Below are 20,437 nucleotides of genomic sequence, written 5' to 3'. Positions count from 1 at the left end.
GAAAAAGGAGTACGTCAATGCTGTATATTGTCACCGTGCTTATTTAACTTCTGTGCAGAGTACATCATGAGGAACGCTGGGCTGGAAGAAGCACAAGCTGGAATCAAGATTGCCGGGAGAAATATCAATAACCTCAGATATGCAGATGACACCACCCTTATGGCAGAAAGTGAAGAGGAACTCAAAAGCCTCTTGATGAAAGGGAAAGAGGAGAGTGAAAAGGTTGGCTTGAAGCTCAACATTCAGAAAACAAAGATCATGGCATCTGGTCCCATCACTCCTTGAGAAATAGATGGGGAAACAGTGGAAACAGTGTCAGACTTTATTTTTTTGGGCTCCAAAATCACTGCATATGCTGATTGCAGCCATGAAATTAAAATACGCTTACTCCTTGGAAGGAAAGTTATGACCAACCTAGATAGCATATTAAAAAGCAGAGACATTACTTTGCCAACCAAGGTCCGTCTAGTCAAGGCTATGGTTTTTCCCGTGGTCATGTATGGATGTGAGAGTTGGACTGTGAAGAAAGCTGATCGCCGAAGAATTGATGCTTTTGAACTGTGGTGCTGGAGAAGACTCTTGAGAGTCCCTTGGACCGCAAGGAGATCCAACCAGTCCATTCTAAAGGAGATCAATCCTGGGTGTTCATTGGAAGGACTGATGCTAAAGCTGAAACGCCAATACTTTGGCCACCTCATGCGACGAGTTGACTCACTGGAACAGACTCCAATGCTGGGAGGGATTAGGGGCAGGAGGAGAAGGGGACGACAGAGAATGAGATGGCTGGGTGGCATCACCGACTCGATGGATATGAGTTTGAGTGAACTCCGGGAGTTGGTGATCACAGGGGGGCCTGGCGTGCTGTGCTTCATGGGGTCGCAAAAAGTCGGACACAACTGGGCGACTGAACTGAACTGAACTGAACTGATAGCATGCTAAATGCCAGGCTGGATGAAGCACAAGCTGGAATCAAGATTGCTGGGAGAAATATCAAATACCTCACCTACGCAGATGACACCACCCTTATGGCAGAAAGCGAAGAAGAACTAAAGAGCCTCTTAATGAAATTGAAAGAGGAGAATGAAAAAGTTAACTTATAACTCAAAATGTAGAAAACAAAATCATGGCATCCAGTCCCACCACTTCATGGCAAATAGATGGGGTAACAATGGAAGCAGTGAGAAACTTTATTTTGGGGGGATTCAAAGTCACTGCAGATGGTGACTGCAGTCGTGAAATTAAAAGATGCTTGCTCCTTGGAAGAAAAGCTATGATCAACCTAGACGGCATATTAAAAAGCAGAGACATTACTTTGCTGACAAAGGTCTGCCTAGTCAAAGCTATGGTTTTCCCAGTAGTTATGTATGGATGTGAGAGTTGGACTATAAAGAAAGCTGAGCACAGAAGAATTGATGCTTTTGTACTGTGGTGTTGGAGAAGACTCTTGAGAGTCCCTTGGACTGCAAGGAGATCCAACCAGTCAATCCTGAAGGAAATCAGTGCTGAATATTCATTGGAGGGACTGCTGTTGAAGGTGAAACTCCAATACTCTGGCCACCTGATGCGAAGAACTGACTCATTGGAAAAGACCCTAATGCTGGGCAAGATTGAAGGCACGAGGAGCAAGGGATGACAGAGGATGAGATGGTTGGACGGCATCACCAACTCAATGGACATGAGTTAGAGCAAGCTCCGAGAGTTGGTGATGGACAGGGAAGCCTGTCATGCTGCAGTCCATGGGGTCCAATGTGTCAGACCCGACTGAGCCACTGAACTGAACTGAAACTGATCTTCAGGGTTTCTGTAAAATGTACATGGCCCTCACTGGGCAAAACCCTAGGAACATAACATATTTCCACACGGGTATACCTAAACACGGAGAAGGCAACGGCAAGCCACTCCAGTACTCTTGCCTAGAAAATCCCATGGACGGAGGAGCCTGGTAGGCTGCAGTCCATGCGGTCGCTACGAGTCAGACATGACTGAGCGACTTCGCTTTCCCTTTTCACTTTCACACATTGGAGAAGGAAATGGCAACCCACTCCAGTGTTCTTGCCTGGAGAATCCCAGGGACGGGGGAGCCTGATGGGCTGCCGTCTATGGGGTCACACAGAGTCGGACACGACTGAAGTGACTTAGCAGCAGCAGCAGCAGCATACCTAAACAAGTAAACACTGCGTGAGTTCAAGTAGGGCCTCCCATTCCTCTGGACCGCCACACACTATGCAACCTCCGTCTTTATCCTAGAGAAGTGCTTCCATCCAGCACTCAGTAACACCCACCCGGTGGCTGACGGGGGCGCCAGATGTAGATAGTGACCAGGGACCCCATTCTAAATAGTGTGGAGGAGAGTCTGCTTACGACAGAGATGGCCAAGCAGGGGACATAAAACAGGAGAGGCAGTGGAGTTCTCCGGGTGGGGTCCAAGTCCTGTCACTGGGTACATTCTGTACATCCGAGTCCCCTCCTTGCCTGCAGTCAGTTCATGAAGACTTGACTTCATAAAGGAGGGGTTGGGGAAAGGTGGGATCTGGCTCCATGCGCCCCAGCTGGCGTCCCCCACCCCAGGGCAACCCCGCCCAGATTTGACAGAGCTAGCCCAAGCGGGGAGAGAGGCGGGGAGAAGCTGCGGAGTGGAAGGCGGGCCGGCCGCTTCGAGCCGGCCAATAGGCGGCTCTCCAGGGCTGAACCAGGAAAGGGCAGGCACCCAGCAACACCGCCTCCAGAGTTTCCCTTGTGGATGCACGGTCCCGGTGACTCCGCTCCTCCCGGCACAGAGGGGTCTCAAGAGGCCGGAGGACCGGACTCGGGACGGGATTTCCGAGAAAGGGGAGAGGAAGGGCACTCCACCCGCTCTGGAGTGGTTAGGTGAACGATGAAGGGCCGGCGGCGGCGGCGGCGGGAGTACTGCAAGTTCGCGCTGCTGTTGGTGCTATACACGCTGGTGCTTCTGCTCATCCCCTCGGTCCTGGACGGCGGCCGCGACAGGGACAAGGGCGCCCGGCACTGCCTGGGCCTGCAGCGCAGCCTGGGAGTGTGGAGCCTGGAGGCGGCGGCGGCGGGCGAGCGCGAGCAGGGCGCGGAGGCGCGGCCAGCCGCGGAGGGGGTCGCTGGCGGGTCCCCCAGGTCCCCGGGCAACCTCAACAGCGCCGTCGGGGAGGCCGCGTCTCGCGAAAAGCAGCACATCTACGTGCATGCTACCTGGCGCACTGGCTCATCGTTCCTGGGCGAGCTCTTTAACCAGCACCCGGACGTTTTCTACTTGTACGAACCCATGTGGCATCTGTGGCAGGCGCTGTATCCGGGCGACGCCGAGAGCCTGCAGGGCGCGCTCCGCGACATGCTGCGCTCGCTCTTCCGCTGCGACTTCTCAGTCCTGCAGCTGTACGCGCCGCCCGGTGACCCTGCCGCACGTCCCCCGGACGCGGCCAATCTCACCACGGCCTCCCTCTTTCGCTGGCGGACCAACAAGGTCATCTGCTCGCCGCCACTGTGCCCTGGCGCACCCCGGGCCCGCGCCGAGGTCGGCCTAGTCGAGGACGCCGCCTGCGAGCGCAGCTGCCCACCCGTGGCTCTCCGAGCCCTGGAGGCCGAGTGCCGCAAGTATCCGGTGGTGGTCATCAAGGACGTGCGTCTTCTCGACCTGGGCGTGCTGGTGCCCCTTCTGCGCGACCCAGGCCTCAACCTGAAGGTGGTGCAGCTTTTCCGCGACCCGCGGGCTGTCCACAACTCGCGTCTCAAGTCCCGGCAGGGGCTGCTGCGCGAGAGCATCCAGGTGCTGCGCACCCGCCAGAGGGGCGACCGCTTCCACCGCGTGCTGCTGGCGCACGGCGTGGGCGCTAGCCCCGGGGGAGCATTCCGCGCGCTGCCCGCTGCGCCGCGTGCCGACTTCTTCCTGACCGGCGCGCTCGAGGTGATCTGCGAAGCCTGGATGCGCGATTTGCTGTTCGCGCGCGGCGCCCCTACCTGGCTGCGGCGCCGCTACCTGAGGCTGCGCTACGAGGACCTGGTGCGGCAGCCGCGCGCCCAGCTGCGCCGCCTGCAACGCTTTGCCGGGCTCCGCGCGCTCGCAGCCCTCGACGCCTTCGCGCTCAACATGACACGCGGCGCGGCCTATGGCGCCGACCGGCCCTTCCACCTGTCGGCGCGCGATGCCCGCGAGGCCGTGCACGCCTGGCGCGAGCGCCTGAGCCGAGAGCAGGTGCGCCAGGTGGAGGCCGCCTGCGCCCCAGCCATGCGCCTGCTGGCTTACCCTCGTAGCGGGGAAGACGGCGATGCCGAGCCGCCTGAGGATGAGGAGACACAGCCGGAGACCGAGGCGGACGGCGCCACGTAGCCCGCCACCCGCGCCCCCGGGACGGATCCGGGTAAGGTGGCCCTCGGGCAGGGAAGGGTCTTCGGGGAGCTTGGATCAGCCTTGGTTAATAGCTGAGGCGGGACCCAAGCCTCCGCACTTTGTTTCCTCTCTGAAGAAAGAGGTAGTATGGTCTGTTGAGAATGAGGGAGTGGGGAAAGGAGAGGGAGGAGGGGTCTGAGCAGAGTAGAGGAGGTTTGAAAGTCACAGTGAATGAAGCTCGAGATTGGGAATTGACATGAAAAGTACAGGATGTCGCGGACCATTTGAGGTCCATCATTATCATTTAATCTTGAGGCCACTCTGTCCTATGGGGAAACCTTTTGAAGCAGTGTTTGCAGGCACAGAGAAAACCAAAAAGTAGGATTTGAGGGAAAGTTATTCACTGTTATCCTACCTGCCCCTAATCCGTTTCATATTTCTTCTCTGCCTCTGCCTCTCTGACTTGCAGACTCCGAGGCTTTCCTTAGGATTTACCAAGCAGACAGGCATAGTCAGGCCTCTCTTGTGACAGTTTTTGCACGTGTGTGTGTGTGTGTGTGTGTGTGTGTGTGTCTCAGGTTCTGGTATATTGTCCGGGAGTGGATTTTTATTTCCCCTGGTGACTCCCCCCACCCCCGCCCCCAATTGCTGGCGCCCTCAGGATATTTGACCATATCCCGTTCACATCAGCTCACAAAAGCTGCCTGGTCTGCTTCCTCTAATGCAGACAGAACCTCTGGGCTGGGCTTCCCCAACTCTGCCCCATCCCCTTGAGAAATGGAACCTTGGATGGGCATTAACATCTTTGGCTGTGACTGCAGAAGGATCTTTGTGAAAAGATATCCCCCCCCCCCATTTTTTGGTTCTTTCTGTGTAAAGCATATATCCAAAGCTATCCTAAGATGCCAAAATGGGGCTTAAATGATCTCAAAATGTGTTCAGTGTCTGGGTCAGCCTATGACCTGTTCGTTGGGCTGAGGGAAGTTTGTTCTGCATGATGCTGACCTCAGGAGTCTAGTGAGTGGAATAGGAATGTGATTCCCCAAACTGTATGAGTTGGAAGGGTGCAGTCCAGAGGAGGAAAAGCAGCAGGGCTGGGCGGAAGTGACTTAAGTTTCCATTCATTAGTTTACAGTGTAATTCAGTATTCCTCTGGGATGAAGCTCTGAGGACAAAGTTGAAGATGTTAATGAAGATAGATTTTGTTGCTGTTAATACAGCCAGGGTTGCAGAGTGATTTTGGAAGCTGATTTTTCTCCCAGTGATCAAGTGGTTTTCTTAGTTTCTGTAATTGCTTAGGAAGTCTGTGTTCTTTCCTAAGCAGAGTGAAGGTAAAAGGCACCGGGTGACTTGGAACTTGTCACTTTTTAACAAAAACATTCTTTCATCTGCCAATCCTGTGTTTACGGATGTAAGTAACATAATGGTTCCCAACCCTCCTTCATGGGTCTGAGGGGCCATCTCTTGAGGACAAATTGCTGCAGTGTTTTATGGCTTTAAGAGCTGACAGTCTCCCAGAAACTTTTACTGTTATTTTTTTCATTTTTACTAACATTTGGCACTGACTGGGGTGAGGTAAGAAAGTGAACTGAGAGGAGGATTCGAGGCCACAAGTGTTCATCCTCTAGGAGGTTAGCGTCTGTGTGGGTGGCAGTGACTGTGGGGCCAGCCAGTGGTGCTGGAGTTTGGAACAGCCAATTGGGGCTTCCTTTGCAGGCTTGCAGGGACATCTGGGAACAAGCTTTAAGCGCTTCCATTCTCTGGTGATTGAACCCTCCAGCCTTTCTGCTGGAATTATCAGGCATGCACCATGTCACCACCAATCAGTGGATTTATTAAAATGCTTGTGTTCCTGGTTCCTAGAAGGATAATGTTACTGGCTAACTGATGAGTTTCCAAAAGTCTGTCACATTGCACTCTAGAGCCAGGAAGGGGATGGATCCTTAGGTACCAATGCATTGAGTTAGGCATAGTGTCTATATCATTGTTATGACAGCCAATGAAAATAATAAACAATCTATAATAGGAATAGGAAAAATTTTATTTGAGCCAAACTGAGGACTGTAGCCCAGAAGACAGGAAGACGGATGACTCTGAAGAACTTCTCCAGAGAAACGTGGTTTTCAGCCCAGTTTTATATTTTGTCAGAACAAAGGACACTAAGCAAGTCAGGAATCCATTCTGTCCAGGTTTCAAAAAAAAAAAAAAATCAGCACCTACACAGTCAGTATGGCCTCAGCCCCTGGGAAGTGAGTCTTATCATGGAAGGTGCACCAGCATCGGTATCCCAGGAAGGGAGACATTTCATTTTTATTTTTAACATGGACAATATTTTACTTCTGTGCCCTTTTCATTAATAAAGTAGATGAGCAGTGTATGTTTGATAGGCCACAAACAGGCTGTTTTAGTTAGCATCACATTTGAGTTAAATCATGTATAAACCAGAAGGACTTCCCTATACCTCCATATGTGAGCATTTCTTTCATCATGGCATATTATCAGTTTTATAGATGAGAAATCAAATAACTTGCCCAAAGTCACACCTGGGCTGCTGAAGGTCAGGCAGCAGTGGTGATAGACCCCAGAGCTCAGAATCTCTCCGTTATAACACACCCTCATCTGCCCCCACTTACTATCTCCTGGCACACCTTTGGCACCACCACAGCCAGGTTTAGTGGCTAGTCTAGAGTGAGAACCACATTTAGCTTTATTACTAATACTGAAAAAAACAATAAAATATCCCTGAGCACTGCCAACGGCAGCTACACAGGAGAGCCTGTGACTCTAGCTAGGGCTGTCTTCCCCATGGCTGTCCTTCACCTGGGACACTGCAGCATTCCCCCAGCTCAGCAGTGAATTAACCCGAGTGGCTTCTGGATGCTTTAGGCCTGACAGCCAGGATTTGCTAGGGTGGGGGGTCAGTGCACTTTTTTTCAGGTCTCGGTGGGAATTGTAGCAACAAACCAAGTCACCAAGGAGCCAGGCCTATTCCATCTTTTCCATCTTTTTGGCTTTCCTTCATCAAATTATCTTCCCACTGTCACAAGATGGTAGCCTCAGCAAGAAGCATCACTTCTTCACCCAACTATGCAGGGTTGTGAAAATGCAGGAAAGAAGGAAGCTGGTTAGTAAGGGGTGCAGTTTTCCCTCATATGTCTCTCTTACCTTCAATCTGGTTATAAAACCTTCCCCAGAAGCCCCTACCCTAGCTGACTTCCTTCTATGTCTCACTGGCTAGAACTGGGTCACGTGGTCTGACCTAACCCAGTAATTGGTGAAAGGGAAAGGCGTCCTCTTGACTGGCTTAGACCAGTGTGTTCTCAGCCCTGGCTAAGCATTACCTTCACCTGAGGAGTTTCTTGTTTTGTTTGTTTTTTTTAAATGTCACTATTAAAAGCACTCCATCCATAGAGATTCTGATATAATTGGTTTGGGGTGGGATCCAGTTATTGGGATGTTTTAAAAGCTCCCCAGGGGATTGTACAGTGCAGCCAAAGTTGACAGTCACCAACTTGGACCAGTCTTGCTTCATGCCCTGGGCTGAGCTGTTGCCACTGGATCAAGATCAGGATGGGGACGAAAAGGGTGTTGATGAGCAGTGAACTGTCTGCCGCAGTCATTCATGTGGAAGAACTTGGAGCTGTGAAATACCATACAGCTGTACGGTGTTAATATGGAAATAGGGAAAACAGCTTAAATTAATCATGTCTTTATAGATCACCCTCTCACATTCCTTCAGTGCTTCCCAGGTGGTGCTAGTAGCAAAGAACTTGCTTGCCAATGAAAGAGATGAAAGAGACATGGGTTCACTCCCTGGGTTGGGAAGATCCCCTGGAGAAGGTCATGGAAACCCACTCCAGTATTCTTGCCTGGAGAATCCCATGGACAGAGGAGCCTGGCGGGCTACTCCATGGGGTTGCAAAGAGTCACGACTGAGTGACTTAGCACACACACAGGCTCACTTGATAGAAGTAACCACTATGTTTCTTGTGATGTATGTCTAGGAATGTTTTATGCAAATTCAAACAGAAATATAAAGCCCTTTTGTACTTAAATCTTTTTAATTCCTTAAAATTTTAAAATTGAGATATGACATAACTTTATATTATTTTCAGGTGTACAACATAATGGTTCAGTATTTATATGTATTGCAAAAGATCTCCACAATTAGTCTAGTTAGTATCCATCACCACACATAGTTATATAGTTTTTTTCTTATAATGAGAACTTTTAAGATCCACTTTCTTAATAACTTTAAAGTATATGGGAATTCCTTCATTGTCCAGTGGTTAGGACTCAGCATTTTCACTGCTGAGGTCCCAGGTTCAATGCCTGGGTGGGGAACTAATATCCCACAAGCCGTGTGACATGGTCATTGTGTGTGTGTGTGTATACACACAGAATATAGTATTATTAACTTTTGTCACCATGCTGTACATTACATCTCCATGACTTATTTATTTTATAACTGGAAGTTTATACTTTTTGACCCCCTTCACCCATTTCAACCTCTGCCCCCTGCACCCTCTGCTTCTGGCAACCACTAATCTGTTCTTTGCATCTATGAGTTCATGGGTTTTAGGGAGAGGAGTAGAGGGCTTGATTTCACATATAACTGAGATTATACAGTATTTGTCTTTCTTTTTCTGACTTATTTCACCTAACATAATGCCTTCAAGGTCCATCCAGGTTGTCACAAATGGCAGTCTCATTCCTTTTTTATAACTGAATAGTAATTCCTTGGATACCATGTTAGCTTTATCCGTTTATCCATGGATGAACACATAGTTATTTCCATATCTTGGATGTTGTAAATAATGCTGCAGTGAACATGGGAGTACAGATATCTTTTTGAGTTACTGTTTTCATTTCCTCTGGGTAAATACCCAAGATTGGAATTGCTGGATCATATGGTAGTTCTTATGTTTAACTTTTTAAGGAGCTTCCATCCCATTTTCCATAGTGGTTTCACCAATTTACATTCCCACCATTCTTGGGTGACCAGGAGAGGTGCTTTGCCATACTGGATTTCTGCTGTCATCTATCTAAAGTCCACAAACGTGACAGCAAAGACGAGGTTATCAAAAGCATGCCTTTTAAATAGATAGTGGAGAGAATTTGAATTCACAAGTTCCAGATTCTAAATAACAAAGTAATAACTAACTTGGACAAGTACTTGAATGTGAGCAATGGGGAGAATGTGGCCTTTGAGTATGTTCACCTCTCTCAGTCACCCACCCATCAGTCCCTGGTCAGCAGTTAAAAGCATGTATATCACCTGTTTTGAAGAATCCATTACCAACTACATTTATTAAATATAAGGGCATGTTTTTCTTTCTATAAAGTGTTTAGTGAGATTTTTAGGGACTATTTTCAGTATTCTTGTGCCAGTTAAAGTGGGATGCTTTTGAATCTAAATGCTTAATTTTATAAAGTTGACTTTCCTAGATTAAAATTGTATATGCTTTTGGTAATTGGAAATTCTGAGAATATTCAGAAAACTAAGATCATGGCATCTGGTCCCATCACTTCATGGCAAATAGATGGGGAAACAATGGAAACAGTGACAGACTGTTTTGGGGGGGCTCTAAAATCACTGCAGATGGTGACTGTGGCCATGAAATTAAAAAACACTTATTCCTTGGAAGAAAAGTTATGACCAACCTAGATGGCATATTAAAAAGCAGAGACATTACATTGCCAGTGAAAATCCATCTAGTCAAAGCTATTGTTTTTCCAGTAGTCATGTATGGATGTGAGAGTTGGACTGTGAAGAAACCTGATCACCGAAGAATTGATGCTTTTGAACTGTGGTGTTGGAGAAGACTCTTGAGAGTCCCTTGGACTGCAAGGAGATCCAACCAGTCAATCCTAAAGGAAATCAGTCCTGAATATTCATTGGAAGGACTGATGTTGAAGCTGAAACTCCAATACTTTGGCCACCTGCTGTGAAAAATCGACTCATTTGAAAAGACCCTGATGCTTGCAAAGATTAAAGGCAGGAGGAGAAAGGGATGACAGAAGATGAGATGGCTGGATGGCATCACCGACTCAATGGACATGAGTTTGAGTAAACTCTGGGAGTTGGGATGGACAGGGAGGCCTGGTGTGCTGCAGTCCATGGGGTCTCAAAGAGTCGGACATGACTGAGCAACTGAACTGAACTGAGAATATTGGCTGCTAATTGTTGTCTTCACGTTCTTACAGAATTATTTTCCATTTTCCTATGGAATATTCCAACAGCTAGCTGTGCCATAAGATACTGCTGAAATCATCCATTTATCCTTTGGCAAAGGATCAGTAATGTTTAGAGAAAAATTTGTGGACTTAAACAAGAAACTTTATGCCAGTGAATTGATTTAGAATCCTTTACCGATTAGCATTAAACTTAATGATTAAGTATTTAGCTCTTGTTTAGGGATTTTTCTGATGGTGTTTTGTGAATAACCTTAACTAAGTAATTCTTCCCTCCCCTTTTTTGTGTCAGTGTTTCAGAAAATAGTGAACTTGATTCCTCTGCCATCCCTAAATCCAGTTGTGACAAAATCTAATTCATGGGGTATGATTTAAAGGTTACAGAAATAAAACTAATGAAATGTAAAAAGTAAAAAATCTTCCCCTATCTTCTTTTTAATGACTATCTAGTATTTCATTGTAAGAATGTATTGTAACATATTTAACTAGTTCCTAGTCCCAACATTTCATTGCTACATTTTTAACTGCATTTTTTATTTTAATTACATTTTAATGTACATGTAAGTACAAAAACTTTCTACAGTATAGAAGAATGAGTATATAGGATATATGTGTGTGTATATGTGTATATATATATATATATATATATATATATATATATATATATATATATATATATGGATTTCCCTGGTGGCTCAGACGGTAAAGCATCTGCCTACAATGTGGGAGACTTGGGTTCGATCCCTGGGTTGGGAAGATCCTCTGGAAAAGGAAATGGCAACCCACTCCAATATCTTGCCTGGAAAATCCCATGGACAGAGGAACGTGGTAGGCTACTGTACCTGGGGTCGCAAAGAGTTGGACACAACTGAGCGACTTTACTTCACTTCATATATGTGTGTGTGTGTGTGTGTATATACCTACAGCATATATAGACTTCTTTACATTTTGAGCTCTGCAACAAGAGAAGCTACTGCAATGAAAGTTGCACCAACTTCCACCCCCACCAGCTATTTCTTGGAGTGTCTGTTTCCTAGACTTTCAGCAACAATTTTCAGCAATTTTTCAATTTTTTTTCAATGTGGCTAGTATGATGGATAGAAAATCCTTTTCCCAGCACCCTGGCCCTCTCTGACCCTACAGTTCATCTCAGACAGTGAATAATTGCTGCAGACCTCAGGTTATGGTAACCAGATGCCAAGATGAAATTCACTTCTTAGTCCTTCTTCAATGCACCTGTATTTGCAAAGTGTCATTTCTGTGATTCTTTTGAAAGACTAGACACGTTTTGAAATCTAAGTGATCATCCTGGGCTACCCTGATGGTCCAGTGGCTAAGAATTCACCTTGCAATGCAGGGAACATGGGTTCGATCCGTGGTCCAGGAAGATCCCACATGCCATGGAGTAACTAAGCCCATGCACTAAAACTACAAAGCCTGCATTCTGGAACCCACAGGCCACAACTACTGGGCCCATGTGCTACAGGTACAAAGCCCATACACCCTAAACCCTGTGCTCTGCAACAAGAGAAGCCACTGCAATGAGAGGCCCATGCACTGCAACTAGAGAGTAGCCCCTGCTCGCCTCAACTAGAGAAAGCCTGTGTTCACTCACAAAGACCCAGCACAGTCAAAGATAAATAAATAAATAAATATATATATATATTTTAAATGTCATCCCTTTATAAAACCACACTTACACAGGCTGTCAGTTTGTAGCAAGCTTCTTATTAAGCTGACCTTCTGGTACTGCTACAGGGGATTATACTTAGTGACTTGAACTTCAGCTATTTCGGGACACTATCACTGGGGAACTGAGGCTGCTTTTAAATAAGATTGAACTTTATACACTTTCACTGTATTCCTGAGAGCCTTCTTTTTTGTGCGGGCCAGGGATGGCAGGCAGAAGTGCCTATTGACATTGTTGAGGCAGGATTCAGAGGGGGTTTTCAAAGAGGCTTTTTTTAGTCTGGGCAGGGATTTGTTTCCCATGAATACAAATGGAATATAAATAGTTGGGGGTGATGCTTTTAAAAAACATTTATAAGCAGCTGGCTTAAAATTCCTTAGTACTTCTTTTCTCAGCTCTCAGCATAAGCAGCACAAGAAAGACTGAAACTAAAAAAAGCCAAATGGGCCTTCCTTTTATGTGTCAAGTCAAAGAAGGTGATTAATAAATGAACTTCTCTCTCCATGGGTCTTATGGCCCCTCATCCTCTCACTTCATAGTGGAATCCAAGGAAATTGCTGTACTGAAAGAACTAGGGACTTCCCTGGGGTCCAGTGGTTAAGACTTCATGTTACCAATGCTAGGGACACGAGTTCGATTCCTGATTGGGGAATTAAGAACCTGCACGCCACCATGGTATGCTCCCCCCAAAAAAAGTTTCTGCTCAGGTGCAATATTGAAAAAAAAAAAAAAAAGAACAGTAGGAACTAAGAAAAAGCACTGGCCCAAGTTCAAAAGCACAGGGAAGTGGAGAACTATTGGAGAACTGAACAGGAAGCAGTTTCAGTTGGAGAAAAGTTACCAAGCTCAGTGATGTCTTCATGGGAACAGGAAACCTTCAGCTCTGCTCCAGCCCACAGGCACCAAGCCAGCAGCATCTGGCTTTCTGCACATGAGAGGCCATCATGCTGGGTGCTGAAAAGATGTCGGAGCAGCAGCTGATAGTGAATGTTTTGAAATTCGGGGGTTAAGAGGCAGTGGAAGACGACCACCCTGTTTGACTTCAGTGATGACCAGAGCAAGCAGATTCCCCTCCCCTGGAATGCATGCAGCAGGGGGCTTGGCTATAGAGTCACATTCCAAAGATAGCCACTGAGGTAGACTTTTTTTGCATGTGCCATGGGGGATCTTAATTCCCTGACCAGGGATCAAATCTGTACCCCCTGCAGTGGAAGTGCCGAGTCCTAACCACTGGACCACCTGGGAAGTCCATGTGCTAAATTGCTTCAGTCGTGCCTGACTCTTTGGGACCACATGGACTGTATCCTGCCAGGCTTCTCTGTCCATGGGATTCTCTAGGCAAGAATACTGAGGTGGGTCACAGTGCCTTCCTCCAGGGATCAAACCCATGTCTCTTATGTCTCCTTCTTTGGCAGGCGGGTTCTTTACCACTAGTGCCACCTGGGAAGTCCTGGGAAGTCTATAGACTTATTTTTTACTCATGTAATGGAAGCATTTTCTGTTAAAATGTTAACCTTCAGGCGGCAGCATTAGAAGGAGACCCAGAAGGCACAGGAGTGTTGTGAGGACATAGAGAGATCTCTGGTCCCTGACAGCAAGAAGCCCCAAATCTGGGCTGAAATCCAAATGCATAGAGGGCTGGCTTGGACAGATTAATATTGCCTGATTAAGATGGTTTGGTCTTGGTAACCAGCAGGCTGGAAGCAGAGAAACCAGCTTAACTGAAAGGCTGAAATAGAGCATTACAGAAGCATTTGTAAAGTATGGGGAGCAGGTGGGGGCTGGAGACTGAGTTCTTCTATAAAGATGATGGACTGGGAAAAGTTATGAGCAGCCTCCTGCAAACTAGGTTGAAGCAGTCCTGACATACATACAGCTCAGGTGAACATCAAGGAAAAATGTCTCAGGGCTTTGAGGGTCACTTTGCCCATGACTGAGACCAGACATTACCAAAAAGGACTCATTACTGCCTTAGAGAGGTTATGGGAACAGCAAGCCAAAAACACTAACATCAAGATAATGTTTTAAAAATAGGACTTCCTTTCAAACAGCCTAGAGCTGGCGTATATTAAATATACAGATTTTAGAAGCAATAAAATAGATGCTCTCCCTTCCTCTAATAAAGGATTATCGCTAACAGGGATGCAAGAAGGGAAAACAATATATTTTTCAGGTTCTGCAAACAATAAAAAAGTTAAACTTTGTTGCCTTTCTGTCCATTCCCCTCCCCCACCGCATCCGCCAAGCTGGGGATTGCCAAGGGGACCATTTTGCAAAAAAGGAGATGGTTGGCTAAAAATAAACACACAGAGCCCTCCCAAAGAACAACAAAACTCCCAGCATTATTAAATACCTTTTAGATTTGTTTTTATTTCTCCACAGTCAAAGGGGAAGATAAATTATTTTGAGCTCAGGAAAAATCCATCTTCTGCTCCTAAGTATGGCAATCTCTGGCAAGCCTGTGGGCCCAGGAGAGGAGAATGTCCTTTGGGAGTGAACCTGCACTTGGTCATGGCACCATTTTATCACCACTAGACTGTAGGCAGTTCTAGGAAACAGTGGTGCCTTGATCTCTCAGCAGGGAGAGAGAACCAGAAGTGATGGGCTAGACTTGGGCTGACCCAAAGACTGTACCCTGACTAGCTATTCTAACATGTGAATCCTGCAGCTGATGGTGGGGGCAGCCCTAGTGCCCCCCACTCCATTGACTTATAGCTTTGTAGGGGCTAAAGGGCTGCCTGAATGACAGGTCTAAGCTCTGGGCACTTCCTAGCTCCAGCCACCCCCACTTGGTAGATGGCAAACATCTGCAAGTGGGCAGTCAAATAGTATAAAATACTGACTCCTGTTCCTTTATTTGAGTTGGGGATGACTTGACTCACAAAACCAATTATGTATGCTAATTAAAATTGTGCCTCAGAGCAGCTCAAAGAACAGGAAAATCCCAAGTCAACGAGGCAAACTCACCTCTTCCCAAGTTTTATTAAAGTGGTTTGGAGTGCATTCCTTTTGTTCTGAAGTGAGCTAAAAAATTTTGGGAAATTTTTAGCTGGTGGTGGGTATGATAAAAGTGGAAATAAAAGATAAAATAGATAAAAGAAAATAAATAAATAAAAGAAATAAAAGATAAGAGATAAAATTATTTAATTCTCATAATGGCCATTTCATTTCTGCACTGGCTGACTCTGGGATTTGGCTAAAGAATCACATGGAATGAGGTTTTACTCTGAATTCTGGAGTAGAGAAGTGAGCCCTCTTCTCCCACTGGGAGTAGGGAGGGGTAGGGGTGTGGCTCAGCTTTGGACATAGGCTGGTGGCTTCTCCCCTAGTTTCTCCCTTTACTCCCCAGGCAAGAGTTTTGTTTGTTCTTGGCTTTTTGTTTGTTTGTTTTAAAAAAAAAGCCTCTGTTTTCACCTGAAGGGGGAGTTGTATCAAGTAGGACTGAATTACTGACTAATGCAGATAGACTGGTGCCCCCTGCCACTGCCACTTAATTTTTCAGATTAAAAGTTTGGAAATGATTTATAGCATGTATACTGCTTAAAGTACTTTTCTAGGCTATTTGGTGGGGGGGGGTGTGTGCTGTTATATTAGCAAACTCAATGTTTCCTATTCCATTTTGCTTCACAATCACAGGGAGAAAATGCTTGCACTTTGACATTGCTGGTATTTCAAGTATTATTTTAACATTATCCCTAGGCAGCTCCCTTAAAAAAAAAAAAAAAGAAAACTTAATGGCTGTATTGTCACAAACATTGTCAGTCATTTCCGTTTTCCTTGGCACTGCATCTCACCGATTTGAGGTGAAAACAGGAAGATGAATAAAGCTTAACCCAGGTTAACAGATAAGCTTAGATGGTAACATCACCCACAGGCTGTGGTTCCAGAATAGGATATCGGAAGATGACCTCCCCCTACCCCACCCAAGAACCTGTCGCCCTTGAAAAGGAGACTGAAGGCCTATCCTCGGCCCATTTGTTCTGCAGCAGGTCTGGGAGGAAGGCTATTACAATAGGCTGGAAAATAATTCCCCCGTGATAACAGGATGGGTTGAATACCCGGAAACCTCAGCTCCCTCAGCCCAAGTGCCAAGTCCCAGGACTGACATCTTTAGCATCTGTGAAGTGGCTTCTGGTGGGGAACACAGGGCAACTAACCGGCACAAGTGTGTAGGCAGGGACAGGCAAAACCAAGAAAAACTGGAAGGAAAGAAGGGCGAAGAGAAATCTAGTAGTGCAATTCAAGGAAGGGAGGGAGGTGCCCATGCAGGTTGGCAGAGCCATTGGGGACACCCAGGGCTTGGTACCTAACGTGAAATGGGCCAGGAAGGCCAGAGAGAGGCAAATTTATTTGGCCAAATCTTCTGTTGTCAGCCTTGAAAGCTGGCAGGAAATTATTTCTTCCTCCTCCCCATCCCAGTTTCAAAGGTTGAAAAAAGCATGATTAAAATGCTAAGTGTCTTCCTGAGTTATTCCACCAAGGGAGCCTCAGCCAAGCCAACTGCAAGCAATTGCAGCCTGGAATGAAAATTTCCCTTTGATGGCAGTGAGACTGTTAGTAGGTCAACCAGCTGTATTTAAGGCCTGGCTGGTCATTTAAATACTCAAGGGAACTGTAGCAAAGGAGATAAAATACACCCAACTCATGGGAGTATGACTTTCTATCTTTAAGTGAACAGTCTGTTTTTCAAAAGTGCAAGTGAATTTGTAAATTGAGTATTAAGGAATGACATCACTTCAGTGCCACATATTAAAAGAACCTTTTGTAGATGCATCACAAAACAATATATAGAAGTCTCTGTAATTCTGGAAATTAATTTCACTAAGATAGTATTTTTAAATTATCTATTCTTTCTTATCATAGGTCTTTAAATAGTTCTGACTTAGAAGTGACCAGAAGAGTCTACACCATTTCAGGTGGGTCAGGCAGTAGCAAACATTCTCCCCAGATGCTGGGCAAGAGGAAATCATTTTAATCAAGAAATATAATACCTTAAAATTTAATTATACATGATTAAACATCTAGCAGTTGGGGAAAAGGGCAAAGCTATATTCTTGGTAACTGTAACTGGCTGATAACCTGAGAGTTCAGTTTTAACTTGAATACTTCATCTCTCTAAATAAATCAGTCCCCATAGTATTAAGAAGAGTGTGGACTGGAGTTAAATTCTTAATCCTATATCTAAAGGATTTTAAAAAAAAAGAATTTGGGGGAACATCACACTAAGAATTCATGGACATGTTTATGTTTTAAACACATCCAAAAATTAATGAAAAATGGTATGAAATTAACTGAGAGTTTTTATAGGATCTACTTGGAGGTGAAGTCAGAACTGCAAGGTGTTTGAGCCATCCTGCTCAGGTGCAGTGACATTCAGAAATTGGGACCAAACCCAGAAGATGGGAATCCATTTCCAATGTGAAGAAAGGGCCTGGTAGGGATGCTGCCTGTGCCCCGCCTGGCTTAGCAGGACTTCAGAACCATTCTTCAAATACCCACGAAGCAGTAATAGATCTTTGAGGGCACCTGTCTCTTCTCTATGGGTTTCCTAGGTAGCGCAGTGGTAAAGAATCCACCTGACAGTGCAGGAGATGCAGGAAATGTGTGTTCGATCCCTGAGTCAGAAAGATCCCCTAGAGTAGGAAATGGCAACCCACTCTAGTATTCTTTCCTGGAGAATCCCATGGGCAGAGGAGCCTGGTGGGCTACAGAGTTGCAGAGTCAGACACAACTGAGCACACACATACACACGTCTCTCTCTCCTCCCACCTTGTAATGCTGGGTGATGTTATAAAAAAAATCTGAAATTATGAAAAGCAGCACTTCAGGCAGATTTTTAAAAAATCGTTAAAGAAGGTTTTTAATAAAAGGATTTAAAGAGTATTTATGGGTCTGGAGGTTGGACTGATAGCATCTCCATAAATGTCTGTCAAGACATGGGATCTGATCAGGCAACATTTAGCACTTGGTTGGTTATAGACAGACCACCACCCTGACTTACTGCCAGGTTGTTCTCAGATCTTTAAAATGACCCCAATGGAGAGCTAAACTCATTGAATAAAGAGTGACTGAGGAAAACTTTTTATTTTGAAATAAGTATTCAGTTCAGTTCACTTCAGTCGCTCAGTCGTGTCCGACTCTTTGCAACCCCATGAATCACAGCAGGCAAGGCCTCCCTATCCATCACCAACTCCCAGAGTTCACTCAAACCCACCTCCATTGAGTCAGTGATGACATCCAGCCATGTCATTCTCTATCGTCCCCTTCTCCTCCTGCCCCCAATCCCTCCCAGCATCAGAGTCTTTTCCAGGGAGTCAACTCTTCGCATGAGGTGGCCAAAGTATTGGAGTTTCAGGTTTAGCATCAGTCTTTCCAATGAACACCCAGGATTGATCTCCTTTAGAATGGACTGGTTGGATCTCCTTGCAGTCCAAGGGACTCTCAAGAGTCTTCTCCAACACCACAGTTCAAAAGCATCAATTCTTCGGCAATCAGCTTTCTTCACAGTCCAACTCTCACATCCATACATGACCACGGGAAAAACCATAGCCTTGACCAGACGGACCTTGGTTGGCAAAGTAATGTCTCTGCTTTTTAATATGCTATCTAGGTTGGTCATAACTTTCCTTCCAAGGAGTAAACGTCTTTTAATTTCATGGCTGCAATCAGCACCCGCAGTGATTTTGGAGCCCAAAAAAATAAAGTCTGACACTGTTTCTACTGTTTCCCCATCTATTTCCCATGAAGTGATGGGACCAGATGCCATGATCTTAGTTTTCTGAATGTTGAGTTTCAAGCCAACTTTTTCACTCTCCTCTTTCACTTTCATCAAGAGGCTTTTTAGTTCCTCTTCGCTTTCTGCCATAAGGGTGGCATCATCTGCATATCTGAGATTATTGATATTTCTCCAGGCAATGTTGATTCCAGCTTGTGCTTCTTCCAGCCCAGCGTTCCTCATGATGTTCTCTGCATACAAGTTAAATAAGCAGGGTGACAATATACAAACTTGACGTACTATAAGTATAGATTCATGGAAAGTTGCAAAAATAGTACAGAGAGTTCCAGTGTATCCTTCACCCAGCTTTTCCCAAAGGTAATGTCTTATACATCTTAGATGTAGATCAATATCAACACTAGGAGATTGATATTGGTACAATCCACACACCTTAGTCAGTTTCAACAGTTTTTACATTCACTCACTTTGTGTGTATTTATGTGTATAGATTTGTCCAATTTTATCACATATGTGTAAATACTATCACAATAAAGATACAGAATGGTTCCATCAGCAAAAAGAAACTCTCTTATGCTACCCATTTATAGTCACATACCTCACCTTGGAGTTTCCCTGATGGCTCAGAGGGTAAAGTATCTGCCTGCAATGTGGGAGACCCGGGTTGGATCCCTGGGTTGGGAAGATCCCTTGGAGAAGGATCCCTTAGAGATACCAAGGGAACATTTCATACAAAGATGGGCTCGATAAAGGACAGAAATCATATGGACCTAACAGAAACAGAAGATATTAAGAAAAAGTGGCAAGAATACACAGAAGAATTGTACAAAAAAGATCTTCATGACCAAGATAATCACGGTGGTGTGATCACTCACCTAGAGCCAGATATCCTGGAATGTGAAGTCAAGTGGGCCTTAGAAAGCATCACTACGAACAAAGCTAGAGGAGGTGATGGAATTCCAGTTGAGCTATTTCAAATCCTGAAAGAGGATGCTATGAAAGTGCTGCACTCAATATGCCAGCAAACTTTGAAAACTCAGCAGTGGCCACAGGACTGGAAAAGATTAGTTTTGATTCCAGTGCCAAAGAAAGGCAATGCCAAAGAATGCTCAAATTACCTCACAATTGCACTCATCTCACATGCTAGTAAAGTCATGCTCAAAATTCTCCAAGCCAGGCTTCAGCAATATGTGAACCGTGAACTTCCAGATGTTCAAGCAGGTTTTAGAAAAGGGAGAGGCACCAGAGATCAAATTGCCAACATCCGCTGGATCATGGAGGAAGCAAGAGAGTTCCAGAAAAATATCTATTTCTCCTTTATTGACTATGCCAAAGCCTTTGACTGTGTGGATCACAATAAACTGTGGAAAATTCTGAAAGAGATGGGAATACCAGACCACCTGATCTGCCTCTTGAGAAACCTATATGCAGGTCAGGAAGCAACAGTTAGAACTGGTCATGGAACAACAGACTGGTTCCAAAT

The 20,437-nt window shown here is 45.6% G+C and overlaps 1 protein-coding gene across 4 annotated transcripts in view; it reads left to right on the top strand.

Moving 5' to 3' along the window:
• The first annotated feature begins 2,723 nt into the window (after positions 1-2,723).
• The window catches only part of CHST7 (carbohydrate sulfotransferase 7), an 85,900-nt gene continuing 68,186 nt past the window's right edge, over positions 2,724-20,437 (top strand). For 2 of the 4 annotated variants that reach the window (XM_055437914.2, XM_055437911.2), the window contains exon 1: positions 2,724-4,367. In XM_055437914.2, coding sequence (XP_055293889.2) covers positions 2,876-4,336 — 1,461 coding nt within the window. In that variant the 5' untranslated portion in view covers positions 2,724-2,875 and the 3' untranslated portion in view covers positions 4,337-4,367. Of the gene's footprint in view, positions 4,368-10,076; positions 10,931-20,437 lie in introns of those variants that run through there. The other 2 variants (XM_055437915.2, XM_055437912.2) reach the window with 2 other exon arrangements.

This window comes from Moschus berezovskii, chromosome X, assembly GCF_049115385.1.
Source record: "Moschus berezovskii isolate FMDL1 chromosome X, NW_MosBer_1.0, whole genome shotgun sequence".
NCBI classification, from domain to species: Eukaryota; Metazoa; Chordata; class Mammalia; order Artiodactyla; family Moschidae; genus Moschus; species Moschus berezovskii.
This window is presented reverse-complemented; position numbering and strand designations above follow the sequence as displayed.